The sequence below is a fragment of the Sander vitreus genome, chromosome 11 (genome assembly GCF_031162955.1).
Source record: "Sander vitreus isolate 19-12246 chromosome 11, sanVit1, whole genome shotgun sequence".
In the NCBI taxonomy this organism is placed as follows: domain Eukaryota; kingdom Metazoa; phylum Chordata; class Actinopteri; order Perciformes; family Percidae; genus Sander; species Sander vitreus.
Window position 1 is genome coordinate 166,219 of NC_135865.1, and position 20,260 is coordinate 186,478.

Consider the following 20,260-nt stretch of genomic DNA (forward strand, 5'->3'; position numbering starts at 1 on the left):
GTTATAATGTGGACTTCAGGAAGTGTAAAGCTAGCACACACACCCCCATTCTCATCAACGGGACTGAGGTGGAGTGTGTCACCAGCTTCAAGTTTCTGGATGTCCACATCTCTGAGGACCTCTCTTGGGCCCTCAACACCTCTACCCTGATCAAGAAGGCTCACCAGCATCTCTTCTTTCTGAGGAGACTCAAGAAGATCCACCTGTCTCTAACAGGTCTCGAACTAACCGCTGCACCATCGAGAGCATCCTCACCAACTGTGTCACAGTTTGCTATGGCAACTGCTTTGCCCATGACTGGAAAGCACTGCAGAGGGTGGTGAAAACTGCCCAACGCATCACCGGTTCCTCACTCCCCTCCATCGAGGCCATCCAGGGCAAGCAATGCTTGCGTAAGGCGCGCAGCATCATCAAAGACTCCAGGAGGCGTTTCAGGTCTCTCCGCACCCGTACCAGCAGGTTCAGAGGAAGCTTCTTTCCTGCGACTGTCACCCTACTGAACTCTTGCTCTGCATCCCGGTGACAATTAACCTACTAACTTCTGGTTAGACACAAACTGCATTTCATTGTCTTTGCACTTGTACTCTGCACAATGACAATAAAGTTGAATCAAATCTAATCGAATCTAATAATGCTCGCCTAGCTGCTAGCATGTCACTCTGCTTCTGACTGGCTAGTAGTCCTTACCTAGGTACTGTCAGGGCACGCCCTCATACTCTGCTTCTGACTGGCTAATAGTCCTTACCTAGCTACTGTCAGGGCACGCCCTCATACTCTGCTTCTGACTGGCTAGTAGTCCTTACCTAGGTACTGTCAGGGCACGCCCTCATACTCTGCTTCTGACTGGCTAGTAGTCCTTACCTAGGTACTGTCAGGGCACGCCCTCATACTCTGCTTCTGACTGGCTAGTAGTCCTTACCTAGGTACTGTCAGGGCACGCCCTCATACTCTGCTTCTGACTGGCTAGTAGTCCTTACCTAGCTACTGAGCATGTGCGACTCCCAACAAAGATGGTACAGTAGTGAGATGTCTCACTCTGTAGCTAAAACAGAGAGCTCAACACACAGGGTGAAAAGAGGAGCTGCAGCAATGTGCAGTACAACAAAAATATGTTTTTTGAAAATTAAATCACATAAACCTATTCTGATACAACCTCTAAATACAATTATGAACCTGAAAATTAGCATAATATGAGCACTTTAAGTAAAAGTACTATTACTTCAATGAACTTTTATTTACGTACAAGTAAAATTACCGGTATAAAAATCTACTCAAGTCAAAGTACAGAACAACGTTAGATTTCTTTTTTTATTTATGCTTTTTAGTAACAGATGTGATTTAAAATGTAGCAAAGTACAACTCTACAAACGAAACATACTTAAAGTAAAAGTAAAAGTACACATTTTAAGAAAGTACATTAAACACACTACATTAAAAAAAAACGACTCAATTACAGTAACGTGAGTAATTGTAATTCATTACTTTCCACATCCGGCTGATACCCTTTCAATGTATCCATAATACATAAAACTGTTGGGTTTAGCTATAGATGAAAAACAATAATATCAGCAAATAGATCATTATTATTATTATTACTTAAACCTTTGAATAGCCTTTAAAGCACCTTTTGTACAGTAATTGGTGCAAGGTGTGGTAAAAGTGATATGGGATGTGTGGCAGGCTATCAAGTTAGGTAGTGGAACATACATAGTGGCCCGGCTTGGTCAAAAAACTGTCTGTTGTCTATATCCTGTCCTATAGTCTATGTTATTGCAGTGATCCATTAAGCAACAACAAAGCATATTGTTTTGGTGTGTGTCGTTGCAGTATGTGTGGGACAGAATGCTGGGAGGCTTCAAACATAAGAACAACAGGACCAGAGAAGGAGTGTGCCTTTGCCTCATCGCCACGCTGAGCACGTGAGTCAAACGCCTCTCGCCCCATTTACCTTCTACGGGTCGTAATGGTAAAGATGGTAGAAAGTCCTTATTTGCATACTCCTTGATATCATTTCATTGTTTCTACAGTATTTCTCCATGTTTATAGTATGTATCATTCATATTTTGTGAAATATAATGGATCTATTCTGACGAGTTACATTTTCTTTACTTAATCTCCTTTCTGGGAAGTAAAAAAAAACACTTTTTTTTGTTACTTTAAAAAAAAAAAAACACTTATTTGCTTTAACTTTCCAAGCAGTCATTTGATAATTTGCTAAAATTTGTTTGATAAAACACTTCTTGATATTTCAACTACCGTGTCCGAACAGTAGGTGCTCTCATATCGTGTATACACGTACAGTCATGTGAACAAATTAGGACACCCATGCTAAAGTTGACTAAAAAGAGGAATAAAAAAATCATCTTTAAGAAATTGATCTTAATGCCTTAATTAAAAAAAAAATTCTTTGTGAATGAATAATGTATCGTAAATAAATAAATGTTCTTCCTTAAAATACAGGGGGCATAAGTCAGTACATCCTTATGTTAAATTCCCATAGAGGCAGGCAGACTTTTATTTTGAAAGGCCAGTTATTTCATGGATCCAGGATACTATGCATCCTGATAAAGTTCCCTTGGCCTTTGGAATTAAAATAGCCCCACATCATCACATACCCTTCACCATACCCCCACATCATCACATACCCTTCACCATACCTAGAGATTGGCATGGTTTTATTTCAGTTAGCCTAAAAGCTGGTTTGATTTGCATTGAGAGATGATCTTCTGGAAAGTAGCCCATGCCAATCTCTAGGTATGGTGAAGGGTATGTGATGATGTAGGGGTATTTTAATTCCAAAGGCCAAGGGAACTTTATCAGGATGCATAGTATCCTGGATCCATGAAATAACTGGCCTTTCAAAATAAAAGTCTGCCTGCCTCTATGGGAATTTAACATAGGGGTATGTATAATTATGGCCCCTGTATTTTACGTTACATTATTCATTCACAAAGAAAATTGGTGTCCTTAAAGATTGGATTTTTCCTCATTGTTTTAATTAAGGCATTAAGATAAATTTCCAAAAGATGATTTTTTTTATTCCTCTTTTTAGTCAACTTTAGCATGGGTGTCCTAATTTGTTCACATGACTGTATATCCCATATCTGTTCATTGAGATAATTTATTTGAATTCTTGTTTTCTAGATACGGAGCTCAAGGCCTGACCCTCAGTAAAATTGTTCCCCACATATGTAACCTCTTGGGGGACCCCACAAGTCAGGTATGCCTGCTCATGTACTTTTCCGCTGCTGTGAAATGTATTCCATACTAAGGTTTAAGGACCTTAAAGTCGGACATGTGCTGTCAGAAATTCCAATACTTTGGGGAAACAATATGACACAGAGCAATGACAGATTCATTAAAGACTATTTTGATAGTCAAGATCAAATCAAGTAAAAATGCCAAACAACCCGCAGGTTAAAGCCTCTCAAGTGTTAGGATTAGCTTTAATTTGGTTGGAAACTAAATATCTGGAAGAGTTTTACTGTTGATTACTGATGATTGAAATATTCTCAGGTTTCTGGTTACTGCAGTTATATTTGACATTTTAAGAACTACATAATTAAATAATCAAACAAACAAACTAATTGATAACTATAAATTGATAATGAAAATAGTTGTTTAAACAAATCCTGGCTCTATCTTGTCAGTATGGTTTTTCACTGGGAGGAAGATTTCATGTTCCTTCCCCTAGTGGCAGCTTTAAGTAGTACGGTTAAGCATGGTGGATTGATGTGTTGAAACAAGGTCCAAACCCAATTATTCTAGTGCAAAAGTAAGAAATAGGCCCTGAATGAGTCAGAGTAACAAGTGATTAAAGAAAACCTGTCAAGAATGACCAACATACAAAGGTGTTAATGATTTTACTTGTTGTTGTGGTCACCAGGTGCGTGACGGGGCTATGAGCTGCTTGGTGGAGATCTACAAACACGTGGGTGAGAGGGTGAGGATGGATCTCAGCAAAAAGGGCCTGCCACAGTCACGGTACGACAACAGGAAGCTGCTAACCTATCACTGCCCACTCCTTCCATCCTTTTCTCTTGTTTGTTCTTCTCTGCTTTTGCATCCTTCCTCACTCACTTATACTACACACAGAAGATGGTGAGAAGAAGATATTCTCCCATGTCTAAACACTAAAGCCCCTTCTACACATACACTACAAAACTGAAATGATGTAGCCATTACCCAACGGAGCTGTATGTGAGAAGGCAAATGGGACATCAAACGGTCTTTACCCTGCCAGCTCCTTAGAACAAAGTCTGTGTAATGTCCGATCTACAGTAATGTGAGAATTCACATCTAGAGAGTGGGCGTGTTAGTGGCAGCATGCAGCTAGTGCAAAACCTGAAACCCGAAGAAAACAAACATCTGAGGGTGAAGAAGAAGAAGGTGATCCTTTTGTGTGCTACATGTGAGAAAGGGAGACTCTAGACTATGTTGGGACCTGATTCCTCGGACATTGTCCGGAGTTTATATGTGAAAACATAGAGGTAGCAGGCTACAACACGGTGGTTCTCCCACTAGTGGCAGAATTAAACATCGCAGCTTTAGAACACTGATCTACTAGGGGAGCTTTACACTCAGTTGCCAGTTTCTCGGGTACACCTATCTTAAGAAAATGCGATACAACAGCTGTGCAATAAAGTTGCAGCTCCACAGTCAGGTTAAATTTCTTTAGAGAATCAGAAATAGTTATTAAGGTGACTGTATTTCTTTTTCGCCTTCCATAGAATCCAGAAGATTTCAGACAACCTTGGGTTGTGATTATTTATATTCCTGTTAAAAACTTCCTCAGCTTCCCATTTCCAATGAGCATGAGTTTTTTTTAGGTTTCACCTCAGACTGCAGAAGTTACTCTATGCCTTTTTCATTCCTTGTGTTTGATATATTTGATATAAGCTCATGACAGAACACCACAGCTGAATTTCCAGCCACTAAATCTGATTTATAGTCATCTGTCTTGTAACCAACCCTGAACACGCCCTTTGAACAGGGTGCCAGAATTTCATAGGTTAGGTTTGGATGAGCTGTATGTCTTTTTTTATATCACATGCCATCTATTCTGGATCAAGGAAAGTACATTACCAGGATACATCCTGACAGCATATCAGGCTTTGCCTAGTCTCGCTTTGCCAGACCATCAACACGCTGCGGAGCGGAGGAGGGTCTGGCTAGTCCACACAGCATTCCGGGATGGGAGAAAAATGTGCTCTGGTTTAATGGCATTTCTTTAAACCAATCACAATTGTCATGGGCGGTGCTAAGCTCCGCACGGAGCCGCTGTAAAATAGTCGTGCAAGAGAAAACTCAGATTGGACAGATAGTCTAGCTAGCTGTCTGGATTTACCCTGCAGAGATCTGAGGAGCAGTTAACCATAGTCCTCATAAATCCACCGGAGTTTAAAATGCCAATACAAAGAAAGAGGAAGGTAACGTTCCGGAAGTGGGACGTCGTGGATATAGACTAGGCTTTGCCACTCACCTTCTGCTCTCTGTGTGTCGCCGTTCTCAAAATCTGTTCGCTTCGGGAAACAACAGCAATCTTTGAGCTAGCAAGCTACACGCTGAAAATGTCAAGTTTTGAAGATATTTTCAATTTTGCAACAAGGCAGGCCTGCTTGGTTTTTTTGGGGAATAATTGTAAAGATTTAAAGAATGTTTACGGCATTTCCTCTCTAACTGGGATGTTTTGGGACTGATTGGTGGGATTGCTGTGGACGAAGTACACAGGGAGATACACTGGTAAGAGCAAATGAGGTTTAACCATGTATCTGGTTAATTTAAATAGCTCATATTACTGTATTGTGTGTACAGTTAACTTCATTTAATATTGTATGTGGCGTTTTCAAATGTTCCACCAAAACAAGTTCCTTCCTGAGACTATTTAGCAGAGCCACCGTCTCTGCATCCGGAGCTTAGTGCCGCCCAAGACGATTGTGATTGGTTTAAATAAATGCAAACAACCCAGAGCGTTTTTTTGTCCTATCCCAGAATCCATCTGTGGTGTAGCCAGACCTGACTCCACACAGCTGTGGAGACAGGTCTGGCAAGGTGAGACTACATGCCAGCTGACATGTGGAGAATGTTTCTTTTACCTTTTAGTGCTCTTGGTCCTTTTTTACACCGGACAATATTCCTCTGCATTCCTCTCTCTGGCCTGGGTGCCAGTTTGTCATGAGTGTGGCAGTTTTAGACGCTGATTATTTTGGTCCAGGGTCCTTTTTTACAGCCCATCATTCTCTCCGCTTCAATCTTCTCACACTTTGTTTTTTACTCCCCTTTCCTTTTGTCTTTTATTTTGTATCCTCTTTACATATTTACCACCACATGTTTGCACATTATTTCTTTTTTCTTTTACAGGTTGAATGTAATCTTCAGCAAATTTGATGAAGTCCAAAGATCCGGGAACATGATGGTATCCTCTGGTTCAGGTGAGTGTTCCTCTTGTGTGTCATTATGTTAGCTTGATGTTGCAGCTTCAGATATTGCTTTTGTTTTTGTTATGTGCAACCTTTTTGATATGCATCGATCAACAAAGTATACCCACAGTTTAAAATCAAGCAATACTGTTCATCAAGTCATTCAGAAATAGTCTTGTCAAATGTCTATCCTCTTATTGCTTACGTTGATGTGCTGCAGGAGAAAATGTAAGAACTATCTGATGGTAGAGCTTTTTTATGTTATTTATCAGAATACAGGGTTGTGGCAGAGACATTTGGTGTCAGCGAGACAACCGTTCACCGCTGTGTAAACGCAGGGTGCAGGGCCATACGATTCAAGCTGTTGAACCAATTCGTCAATTTACCCCGACGTGGCTGAGGCTCAGGCTATAGCGCACCGCAACTCCACTACGCACCTTGTGCCACAAGTGTACGCTGCACTGGATTGGACCCGTATCCCGATTCTTACCCCATGGATACTGGGTCTATAGTCGTGTGACTTACATGTTCGCTACGTCACAACTTATCACCATCTCCCATTTTGCGCATTAACTCTTTTTCGAGTGTAAAACCTTTTTTGCGAATTTGAGGAAGTTTTTGGGATTTTTCCGTTGCCATCAACATTTTGTAATGCGATACTTTAAAATGTGCATAAAAATACGTTGATGGAAACACGGCTAGTGTCCTTCTCTCCTGTATCACCACTCGTCTTTCCGTTACAATGCATTGGGCTGTGCCTGCTTGTTTTCCCTGTTGCGAGCGTGTGTGTATTGCTTTGTGTGTGGAGGAAGAAGGGGGGTTACAGACCAGACGGACAGCCTGGGGCTAGAGGGGATGAGATTTCTCCACAGGAGGTGGGCGTGCACCGGAGCTTTCAGATGTCCCTATGTGGAGCCAATGACCAAAACAGACTTCCAGAAGCATCCCTCTAAACTGTATACATATATCATAATCGACAGGACAAAACCGCAAAAAGACACACATTACATTAAAGAGGCAGATGTATTTGTCCACTTATGTGTGGTATGTGTGTTTGTAGAGTTGTGACCTCTGTGCAGGTGAAATGGCCCTGACATCCTAACTGCTGACTCTGTCCCATTACAGCTGACTGCATCCACATTGCATTTACAGCGACAACAGCTGAGCCAAGGAGAATAGAATCAGACAGGGCTCAGCGTTTCAAAACAGTCTGCAGCATCACCTTCCTGCTACCATCCACAACATTTCCCATGTGGAGTTCAACTGCCACAACAACTTAATAAATCACGCTATTTATTATTTTCTCGATGAATGGATTAGTTGTTTGGTCTATAAAATGTCAGAATCAGTGTTTCCTAAAGCCCAAGATGACGTCATCAAATGTCTTGTTTTGTCCACAACTCAAAGATATTCAGTTTACTGTCCCAGAGGAGAGAAGAAACTAGAACATATTCACATTTAACAAACTGGACTCACAGATTATTTTAATAACAAACATTTTAAAGTGAACTTAAAGGACAATTCAAAAATGAACCTAGGGGTTAATAACAGATGTGTACCCACTCGATCGTTCTCCTGGACATGTTTTCATGCTAATAGAATGTGTTTGTAGCTTGAAACAGCGGTCCGCGCTAGCTTGTTTCAAGCTGTCTGTACACAACTTGTAAGCTAATCAGCTTACAAGTTGTGTACAGACAGTTTATTAAAAAACGTAAAACGTTCCCTGTGCCCCGAATACTAGCGTTGTAAGCTAATCAGCGGTCCGCGCTAGCGTCTTTCAAGCTACAAACACATTCGATTAGCATGAAAACATGTCCCAGAGAATAATCGAGTGGGTACACATCTGTTATTAACCCCTAGGTTCGTTTTGCGCCGGAATTGTGCTTTAACTGACTGAAACTGACTTCCGTTTTTTTGTGAATAGGACTTTTCTGCAGGGTCATACTGTAGCTCACAGAGAAATTGTCACACTGCAGTTTTCACTAGCTTTATGTCGGTAACATATTTGGATGTGACAGTGTACAATATACTCCTTCAGTTCATTCCAGCATTAAAGGGACACTCCCTCACTCAGTTTACTGGTCATGGACACAGCTGTCTAATATCTTCTGTGGCTTTGCACAAGCTTTCTCTAAACCCTGATGATGTCATAGTGATGTTTATTATTATTATTATTATTATTATTATTATTATTATTATATAAAAACATTACAAATTGTAGAATTTTAAAGATGTTGGCATTTACGCATGGAGTGTCTAAAATAATATATTAGAAATATGCTATTGAATTGCATCTTGGGAATTGAAGGATGTAGCATTTTTGGAGCTTGACCCATACTAGAGACTAAAAGTCAGGATATCTCAGCCTCTGCTGGATTGATTTTGATCATTATGTCTTTTGTCTCTAACTTTCCAATAACGTAATTCATTATTTCATAACTTAATCAGAGCAAAGCAGATTAGAACACGCATCCAATAAGTTATGTAATGAACAAACAACTTATTCTTTCTTTCTACATAGTTTACTGTATAACACAAGTCCAACAATCTGCTCCTGGGTAGAGGCTATTGCTTGATAATCAGCGTTAATGTAAGATTTGACTATGAGAATCTTGTTTCCCTGTGTAGGAGATATGAATGGACACTCTTATATATAGATATATCTTTTATTTTCAGATTAATAATGCTGAATGTGATTCCTAATGAGTCTGTCCCAGTCAACTTTAAGCAGAGTTGCTGACAGTTCATTTGGAAAGTTAAGAGAAATATGCAAACATGACTCACTTTTGCAGTTATTAGACGGTCGAGCATCATATTCATCAGCTGCTTGGCTCCTCACAGGCTCGACTTCTCTGTTTCACGCCTGCACTGGAATTGACTTAGTGACGGTAGATGACGACTCATTTTAATTTGAATCCATTTGCCTCAGAGCTGTGAAGAATGTCTGCCTGGTGTTAATGTCGACAGAGAATGAGTTTCAAAAATAAACTCTCATAAAGAGAGGAGTTCTTGCAAGTGATGTAAAGGTTGAGTTAGAGTTAAAAGTTAGCTATATGGATAAATGTATGTGGACATCTATATCCACACACTATCAGAAAAAAACCCTACGTTGGACATTAATTGTGAATGTTTCTACAAGACATAAAATTCCCTAATTCTGTCTTGTCTTGATACTGGTGATAGGTGTACAAATCTTCTCATGAGAGAGATGGGGGGGTAGCAGAGAGATTGTAGAGGGGTAGATAGAAGAGAGGGAGGGAAAGAGTGCAAAACAAAGCAGCCATTTCTGTTGCACCACAGTGGGCGAGAGATATAGGGCAGAGGAGAGAGAGAGAGAGAGAGAGAGAGAGAGAGAGAGAGAGAGAGAGAGAGAGAGAGAGAGATCAGCGGTGTAGCAGCATTCCTCTCTGGCTTCAGTGCTGAGGGCGACTTTGCACCATGACAGCTGGAGAAGGTAAGACTGGAAATAGAATGAGTTGTGTCTTTGCTAAGGTCAGATCACACATGTTCATACAGATTTAAATGGCGTAGAGATTATCCGTCCACCCAGTGGCTGTACGTGTGTCTGTGCATGTGGAGGAGTGACGGAGGACTGTTCGATAAGTAGAAAATAACAGTTTGAACTCTTATGTAATCTTTATTTTCTTACTGTACAGCTGTATATTGACTCGGTCTTGTTATGTAATGAAGCTAGGTGTGTGTGAAGAAGGTAACATCTTCTGTACTCTCTCATTCATATCTCCGTCAGAGGAGACTGTCTCTGCTGCGTATGTCTCCTCTTCTCAGAGCCTTCAGCGACAGCTTGCCTGAAACTTGTTTCATCTCAGTCCAATGCTGGCAAAATAATGAGAGCTGAGAGAGTTACTGTAAATATGTAAACTAGGGCTGCACGATATGAGTAAAATATGCGATATGGGGAAATGTTGAATATCGCGATAACGATAATACTTGCGATAAATGAACAGATATTAAAGTGTACTCAGTTCTGCCTTTCTGCTGCTTTCAGTATTGTTCTAAAATACAACAAATTTGCTTGTTGAATTTAAAACAAACTAAAGGAAATCATTCCCGACATTCTTTATTGAACAAATTGAACATTGAATTGAATATAAAAGGCACCAATAATAAAAAGAATAAATCTCGGATTGTCTTTTGAGATGTGTTGCAGCCTTTCGCAATATGTATATTGCGCCAGTTGATATTGCGATGACGATAGAAAAACTATATATTGTGCAGCCCTAATGTCAACTGTTCCAAACAGTTGACATAATTTGCGTAATTCTGTGTTATGCAATCCATTCATAATCTGGTTCATTTCTGATTACTTGTTGGAACACCTTTGCCCTCTATTGCCTCTAAAACCCTATAAAGTGTAAGAAAAGTGTTCACTTCACTGCCATTAACTGGCATTGTTTACCACCAACTATAGTTATGTGGCATACAATAATAGTAACAAACTACTTATCTTCCTCAAAATGTTTGTGAGTAAATGGGCACTATATATTTATCTACATGTTTTAGAACTCGTGGTGCAGGTTTAATAAGATCAGACTATTGTTATTGCATTGCTCCCAGTGTCGCTGCCACAGCAGGGGGGGTGATGTTTGTAGGTTTCATTTAAATTGAACACCAGGAATACGTTTTGCATGTGTTATTAGAATCTCTGAGTCTGAACTTGATCAATCTTTACCGCAGAATGTGTTCAGCAGCATTTTAAGATTACTCTTGCAATGAATTGATCTCATTATAACCCTCTTAGAATAATGCAGCACAGATACAAAAATCAAAAAGTGCACAGATCTCAATCTGTAGATCTTTAGTACTTCATTAGCTTGATTGGCTGATCCAAAGCACTGATAAGAGTATTTATTACTCATTCATGCTGGTGTCAGTATAGAAGGGAATTAAACAGTTAAATGAATAAATGAGAATCTGGGACACCATGCATTTTGAGATTTTATACTCTCAATTAACTATAAATAATATCATGAATGTTTCTGTACACAGCAATCTTGTTAAATAAATGTAGTCTGTTAAATAACAGATATGTGATTATTACTGTAACTCACTTCTCACTTAAGTGGGCTTGTCGGTGTTGTCAGAGTTTCTATGGGTCTGTCTGGTTCTGTATGGGATCATTTATAGCAGATCAATGCATAATGCAAACTGAAGCTTCAAATAGAGGCAGTATTTATAACCACCGAGAGTATTGTTGGCCAGCAGTATTAAAACAGGAAACTCTGAATGTGGGAGTTTGGTCGTGATTACGGAACATCAGCCAATGCATTCCCAGTCTCATTAACACAATGGCAGAACCCCTTTGTAATTGGCTTAATCCCTGAGGCGTTGTGTGTATTTATATGTGTGTGTGTGTGTGCGTGCATGAGCATCTTCAAAACTAGTGCTTTGCGGTTACATTTACATTGCGTACATTGCAAGTCTGTTTTTTCCCCAGTGTTCTACTATGATGAGCAGGTCTGCATTGGTCACTTTAAGTCCCATTGTGTCAGGGATTAAGCTTTTGCAGATAATCATATGAAAAAACCTGCTGAAATGACTTAGCTGTGATTTTACTTCTGGCACTGATATAAATGATGAGATACTTTTTCATGTACGTGAAATCACATTGGGATCCATCTCTAAAAGCAGAAATAACATGCTTCTTCTGAGAGCTCTGAAGGTAAAATTGGTTCCCAGGATTATTAGACTGCTACAGCTAGGCCTGCTCATGGATTTAGTATGACACAAGTGCCACTGTGTCTGCGTGGGTGCTTGAGCACTGTGTGTGCATGCAAGTCTATATATGTGTGTGTGTGTGTGTGTGTGGTATTATATTGTGCACCTTGTAGGAAATTGTTAACACCAGTGGGGGTTGAATGCTTATTCTAAGGAGCCCTTTGATCATCACACACACACACACACACACACACACACACACACACACACACACACACACACACACACACACACACACACACACACACACACACACACACACACACACACAGAGTGAGTGCACTTCTTTGCAAGGAGCTTAGCATTTTCTTATGCGTGTATGGATTATTTGTGTGTGTGTGTGTGCGTGTGTGTCTGTATCTGATGCTATTGGCTGCTGCACAGTGTGGAGGAGGCTCTGAAGATAGACCTTTTCTATAGTAGACATTTTTTAGGAACTGTATTTTTTGTGATGCATCCAGATTTTATTTTTTAAGAGTGAATACTTGGGAAATATAAGGCTCAAATAGGTATTTATTTGTTCCCTCATTATTTGTTATAATTCTTAGAATATATTTTAAAATATATATTTAATAAATGTACATATATCATCAAATAGGCTTTAAAAACACACAAGTTAGTCAGTATTGTTTGTATTTTAGGGCAGCATGGTGTAGATCACTTTTTTTGTGACTCATGGCTCAAAGTTGCATATTAATGATTACAATGATGCTGAAACTATACTTTAAAGTGCCCATATTATGAAAAAATCACTTTTTCTGGGATTTGGAGTGTTATTTTGTGTCTCTGGTGCTTCCACATGCATACAAACTTTGAAAAAAAACATCCATGCTGTTCTGAGTGAGATACGGTTTCTGAATGTGTCCTGCCTTCAGTCTCTGGGTGAGCTGGTCAAAATCTGCACGGCTTTCTACGTAAATCGCTGAAACGAGCTGGCTAACTGCAACCGTTAGCATGCTAGCACTAGCATGCTAGCTCGTTCTCAATGGCAAAGCACTGCTACAACACACACAAGTTCACCATGATCTACAAAAGAACTACTTACATGTGCGCCCTCATTTAGAAGTCTCCCAGCTAATCCTGCCTTGTAACTGACCGAAGTTGTAGAAACAACCTTTCTTTTACTGTCTATGGAGCTAGCTGACATGATCTATGATCTACTACTACAGCTACTGTGCAAGTGCAAACACAGATAGTACAGAAGAAAAGATGTCTCACTCTGTAGCTAAAACAGAGACCTGAACACAAGGTGAAAAGAGGAGCTGCAGCAATGTGCAGTACAACAAAAATATGGTGTTTTTTGAAAATTAAACCATGTAAACCTATTCTAACCTTAAAATACAATTATGAACCTGAAAATGAGCATAATATGGGAGCTTTAATCCAAAATACATTATAGGCTCCGTAAAGTTCAGCTAACATATTGGTAGCATTAGCGCTACCGTGAATTTGCGTGGAATGTAGAATGGTCGGCATTAAACACTCACAAACTCCACCAGCAGTTAGCAGTTAGTTGGATACAAGCACCCCATTTCTGCACCAGGCAGTCCGTGTTAACACAGCCCACCTCCACTAGTCTTACAGTACAGATCCACTTTGGCAACACAACTGAAGCGTGGTGTCGCAATGTCATACATCCATGGTTGATGCTCCACGCCCTTCACCGGCAGCTGATTGGACGAACGCGTCACGTGGGTCTGGCTGCTCGAGAATTTCAAACCGACTGTCTTGGCGGCTCGTTGAGAATACGATCTAGTATTTTACGAAAATAGTTCACCGAAACGTGTTTCTGAAAACATTTTAAGCGAGAAATAGGCCATACAGTTGCTGAATCTGTCTTCATTTCAGATCGACAAAGGTTAGTTTGAAAGATTTACGTCTACTTTTACTGGATAGTCGCGTCACGTTCAACGGATTCATTTGCATAAAGATGGGCATCAGCCAGCTTTTTTGACGCGCAGCATTTTTTCAAATGCAGCGCTGCCTTCCCGGGATGCTTTGCAGGCGTGTTAAAGTCGCTTGACGTCACCCATAGGAATAAAGTGGAGCGCGGCGCGACAGAAGCTTGCACGGCCAGGTGGATCTGCACTCTTACCCGACAGAGCAGCATCTGCTCTGAAGGCTAGCAGGCCTGGTAGCTGGGTAGCGGAGTCTGGTTTCCACAAAAACAAAAACACAGCAGTCTCTGAACTTGCGTTGGGAGTTTCATTGAAGTTGGATGTAGTCCAGTTTGTTGTCTAATGAGCAGACACTTGCAAGCAGGATGGATGGGACAGGTGGCTGGCTAGCATTAGCTTTCCACCTAACTTGAACTCCTGCCCTCGTTCCGTGTTTCCGCTTTCTCGCACACCGCTTTCGATGTCCCCTTACCCGGCTAGCGGCATCGAGCGGCACCGCAGGCTGAGGTGCTGGTCTCCGTAGCAGGCGAAGCTCGCGTAGTATGTCGAGTAATAAAGTTTCCTGCATATTCTCCGATCTGGTACACATGTGCGGTAGTTTGAATGCATATAATTGCAATTTTGCTGCTGAAAAGAGAGAGCCTGTTAGCTTAGCTTTAAGATGGCTGACACTTGACTCGCATCGGGTAGTGACAGTCCCACCCGCTATGGACTGGTTGAAAACATGCAGAACTAGCGGGCTGTAGTCCATAGCCTCTGGGCAAAAATGCCTCCGATGACGATTTTTGCGCCATCAGAGGCTTTTTTCCAGACCCATAATACAGAGAAATCTAGTCTCAGGGGGAAGCATGAGGGAGGGAAGCACGATCATTCGAAAATATTACCGGGTTTCTACTGATACAAAGCTAATCGGTGAAGTATCCCTTTAAGTGTAAGGTATCACTGAAATTATTTTGGAAGATCAGGAGATGCAGCTTGCTTTGATTTTAATAGCCAGTACACAGTTGAGATAGACTGTGTGTGTAGGGTCAGGGGCTAACGTGATCTGGAGAGAAACAAGACAAGAGTATAAACTGTGACTAGCGTACTGAATGATGTGATTGTCTTCCTTATGCTCTCTGCCAAGTGAAATGGGCAAGCGGCCCCTCTGTCCTAGTGACTCTGAGCATTACAGGGAGTCTTTGAGGGGCCCAATAGAAGGCCGCTGTAGGACGCAGGCCAGGGTTATCTATGCCAACTCAACTGAATAGCTGTAGTCACTACTAAAACCAGTCTCAGGGACGGAGAGTTGGGGTGAGTAGGCTTAAGTGCACATTGTACATGTAAACAAACCCAGTTCTTCTTGTCAGCTCCGTTTCTGTCCAGCTGTCAAGTTCAGTTTATGCAAATCTTTGAAATGACCATAATAGTATCATGAGAATTGGGTTGTAGTGTTTTCATTATTACCCAAGTATAAAAACAATGAAATGTGCCTACTGGGCCTAAATACTCCGAAACATTTATGGGATGTTGTGGATGGATATCTTTTTTGGAACAATGTACCATTCAAGTAAACTTTTCATTTCGAAATGTAATCTTGGTTGTAACTCCAGCTTCCATCTCTGCCAGGCTCTCTGTCTGTGTTTTTACATTTCTTCCATCTTCTGTCTCTACATTTGAATGTTTCTCATCTGACTGCTGCCTGGCTGTCTCTCACTGAAGGCACGCAGTGTAGGAAGAGATGAATGAGAGACTCATGGCTTATGCCAATCGTCCCCATTTGTGGTAGTGTGGTGGAAAATGAACACCATGAAAATCGTTTGAGTACGTTGCTGCCTTGTTTTACAGGGACATATTTAATGTGATGGATGCAGATATAGCTCAGCAAAACTCAGAACACACCCAAAATAAAGAACACTAATATTCAAGCTTTTAGGACGAGCTGAGAAGAAAGTCCTGAATGTTGCAGTGACAGCAGATACATTAGGCTGGATCAAGGCTGACTACGCCTTTTTTATTTCATGAAAGATTCTGAATAATTTGCTTTAAAATCAGTAGGCAAGCTGGAATCAACTCACATGCAGAAACAGCTGCCTGGTGGCCTTACATGGCCATTGAAAGTCAATTCTCTGCTTCTGTTCCTCATTTCTTCAGTTGATTGTAAAGTCTTAATGGGACAGCCAGCTCATTGTCCTCAGAACAAGTCAGACTACAATAATGTGTTTCTGTTCTGTCTGTGTGCTGTCAAAATATCACTCCCACACTGAATGGCCTTTCTCTTTACACAGTAAATCAGAAACATTGCATGTTTCATAGTGTTTTATCATTGTTAATTGAAAGTCATTGGGTTTTGGACTGTTGGTCAGAGAAAACAAGCTATTTGAAGACATTTATTGATGCTGTAGGAAATACATTTTCCTATGTTTGGAAATTTTATTGACTGATTTTATTGATTAATTTTTTTTGTTATCAATGAACAAAAAACATTAGTTTTATAAGTGTTGCTGCTGAATACAGCACATCATATTAAGAATTGACAATGCTATGCATTATTCTGTGGTTGCCTATGTCCAGTTAAGCTTTAGATGGGCAGATACATAAAGCTGTCTGTGGACACTTTTGACACAGTGTTGATTATTTTTGCTCTTATGTCATGATCTTTCCTCCCTGTCCCAGCAAACATACCAGCTAATTGGCGAAGGTGATCACCTATTGGGTGCTCTGCCGAGACACTCAGCGTTTCTAGTGTGCAGTTTAATGAGGCTTTGGAGCAGTGCTTGTCAGAACCGGCCAAATTTTAACTTCAGAGGCTCAATCAGCATTTTCTGATAGATGAACAAATCAAAGCCTTCTTATATCTTTCCTTTTTGGGAGTGTGTGGGTCTTCCTACTGCATCTAGGCGAAGAGCAAATGACATACTAACAATACAAACCCCCTGATCATCATCAGCAGCCACAGTATACAGTCAGAGCAAGCCTGTCCCTTGTAGAGGCAAGCCTTCTCAGGGACCAAAACTCATGTGGTGTAGTTGGTGTGGGAGAAAATAAAATGAGAAACAAATCAAGGCAAATTACTGGTAAATGTTTTGGATTTTATCAATCCATAACTTGCAGTCAGAAGGTTAACTTTCTGCCCTGCCTGCAGCCTCTCTGGTGTGTCAGCAAAACACGACATCTTTGTTTATGACATAACACTGATCACCAGTCATCTGTCTCTTATGTAAGCCCACAGGCCACAGGCTAAACCACAGCCTGTGTGATGGGCAAGGCCCGGAACCTGGTGGGAAACCCATCAGGAGGGGGACTGAGACACAACAAAAGAAAATGAGTAAATAATGAGAGAGAGAGAGAGAGAGACAAGGATAGGAATGCTGCAGGGACAGAGGAGGTTAAAAGGGGAAGAGGTGAAAGCAGTAAAAGGGAGACTATGAGAGAGACCACCTCCCTGTCAGGCAGTACACAACATTATAGCGTATATAAGCGTCTCCCCCATTCGAAGAACTTTGCTTTCCTGAACGTTCTCTTCACCCTCATGTCTTTGGGCTTCTATTCTTTTTCTAAAGAGTACAGCGAGGGGAGAGAAAATCCTTCCTATTATATAAATCTGTGGTTCAGGGACAGATTACTGGTGGCTCTGCTGATGCCAATGCAGCTTCAGCAACTTTGAGTACTTCAATGTGTTGGCAGTTCGCAGTGTATCCTGACACCTAGTGCACATAGAAGGTAGCACATCCTTGATTCCTGAAATGGACCTGACCATATACTTTGTGTGTGTGTGTGTGTGTGTGTGTGTGTGTGTACGTGTGTGTACGTGTGCATCTGGTTGCTCATTGCATATTGCACGCAGCTCTAATTGCTCCCCTTACACACAGATAAATTACCTCGACATTTATGTCAGCACTGGGGAGAACAGCCCCCTCTGACAGCTGTAATCAATACTTTTAAGTGTGGCAGAGCGCAGTGATTTCTGTTAAGGTGCTAAAGTTATTAACCTTTAGAGGTGGGGATCAGACGGAGTGAGCTCATATATGTTTTTGGAGCGTTTAGCTCAGGATCATTTCCTAATCAAATGGCAAAGCCAGCCTTTATGTCTGGTGTTTTCTGGTAGAAGGGGCAACACTGAACTCTGTTCCAATAAAGCTGCACTGTAGCTGGGAGTTAAATTTCTTTTGTTCCTTTGATCGTACTTGATGTATTAAAAATAATTATGTATAGTCTTGTGAAGCCAGCTGGGTTTACATTGACTTGTGTGCTGCACAGAACCTCTGCAAGTTGTGCATTTGTTGTGCCAATACTTTTGGTACCCAGCTAGTTTGAAATCTTTGCTTAAGTCATTGCATTTTTTTTTTATTATGTTCGGTTTCATTTTACCAAAACCTTTCCACCAAGGATAGACTGCATCACCACTGTGCCTATAATCAAAGGAAAAAGCTCAAGTAGAAGTTCACTAAAATCAAATTAGGATTTTATGAGTTTTTCAAGGAACATGTTTTAAACTATAGCCTGATAGATAACAGATTTTTGTGGCAAGAACAGTATGTAGATTTAACCCTTTTGTGTTACGCAAGCGCGCTGCCTTTTTAATACGGCGGGGTATACATGTCACTGCTGATTGGGTAACACCTCTGACACACCAACCAAATGAGAGAAAATGTACCTCAAAGCCCGTTTTGAAGAAACATGTATTTCAACCCGGAAACCGTAACAAAACTGCACACGGTTTTCAGATTGAATGTGACTATGATGACCAAGTCAAGTTATCAGTGCTCTCTGTTGGGAAAAACTACTATGAAAGTGTTTCTAAAATACCTCCATACCTACCATATATTAAGCATTTATATACCACCTTTTCTTGTTACTGATATATCTGCAGCAATGTATATTATAAATTATATTACCAATACCCAAAACTGGCCCCAACCCAAAACTGAGAAAGGCTGTTTAGCATTGACACCCATAGTCCACCTACACAGACCTCCTCTCAAGACTGTGTGGGCGGGTACAGACTGTGCTTGATTGACAGCCCCCTCCCTTAGTTTTGTCACACTTGTTAGGGCAGGACAAATCACACCATTAACAGTGGCTGCGCTCCATTTGGGCGTACTGGTGTGTCACATCTTCAGTAATGACCTCATTCTGAGACACTGTATTAATATTAGTTTGAAACACAGTAGTGCTATTCTGATTTGCTGTTGTTGTGAGTGTGTGTGTGTCTCTCTGTCTGTGTGTAAAAACAGCTGAATTCACAACATTAGACCCCTCCCTCTTCTCACCATGAGAGTCCCTACAGTCCAACAGCATCACCAGTGAGACACACACACACACACACACACACACACACACACACACACACACACACACACACACTGATGAACTCAGAGAGGAAGGCTTAAGGGGTGGTCAGTCTGGCACTTTGTCAGAGCTCAGCGTGCAACAGAGGCACATGCAGAGCACACACACACACACACACACACACACACACACACACACACACACACACACACACACATCGTGTCAACAGATGCCTGGTGAAAAAGAGAGAGCGTGTTAGAGCGAGAGGGTGCAGCAGAGACATGCTAAGGAAGCTGATTTGCAAGAAAATCTGTGCTCGTAAGAATGATGCCTTTTAATCTCTCCTTTTTCACCCTCTCTGTTCTCTTCTCACTTGCTTTTGCTTCCGCTGATTTCTTGGTCTTTGCTCTGCTTTCTCTGGATGTATGTCTCTTTCATGTCTCCACCTTTTCCTCTCTCAACCTGTTGCCTTTTTGTCTCTGTCTTCCACTTTGTTTTTGTGGTTTCTCTTCATCTGTGAGATGCAGTGTCATGGTCATGGTACTCTTTGCAGCACAAGACATTTAAGGAGATGGTTTTTGTGTATTAGCCTGATCACTGTTCTGTGATGTTTTCAAATTTGTATCAATGAATGTGACTTGGATCCACGGATGAAAGCAATGTTTTATGTGCAGCTAAAAGGGGTAGGCTTCATTCCTATAGGGACACATGCTTTCTGATAAATGGATTGAGAAATTGTTTTTAAATGAATTATGTTTCTTTACATCAAAAATAGACAATGACCTACACTGCAAACATTTCCGTTGTTGCCATGCCTCAGCTGACGGCAACCACCCAGCAGCGTCATATCTGCCTCGGGCTAATCCCCCGTGTGAATGGTCACGTTGGGCAGGTGACAGGGGGGGCCATGTATCGATGCATGGCTGCCAAACCAGA

At 41.1% G+C, this 20,260-nt stretch overlaps 1 protein-coding gene across 1 annotated transcript in view; it reads left to right on the forward strand.

Annotated features, from left to right (window-relative positions):
- Window positions 1–20,260, forward strand: part of clasp1a (cytoplasmic linker associated protein 1a) — a 95,411-nt gene that overhangs the window by 31,273 nt on the left and 43,878 nt on the right. Inside the window, exons 5-8 of the mRNA XM_078262987.1 lie at window positions 1,828–1,919; window positions 3,145–3,220; window positions 3,887–3,984; window positions 6,361–6,431. Of these exons, the coding sequence (XP_078119113.1) occupies window positions 1,828–1,919; window positions 3,145–3,220; window positions 3,887–3,984; window positions 6,361–6,431 (337 nt within the window). The remainder of the gene's footprint in view (window positions 1–1,827; window positions 1,920–3,144; window positions 3,221–3,886; window positions 3,985–6,360; window positions 6,432–20,260) is intronic.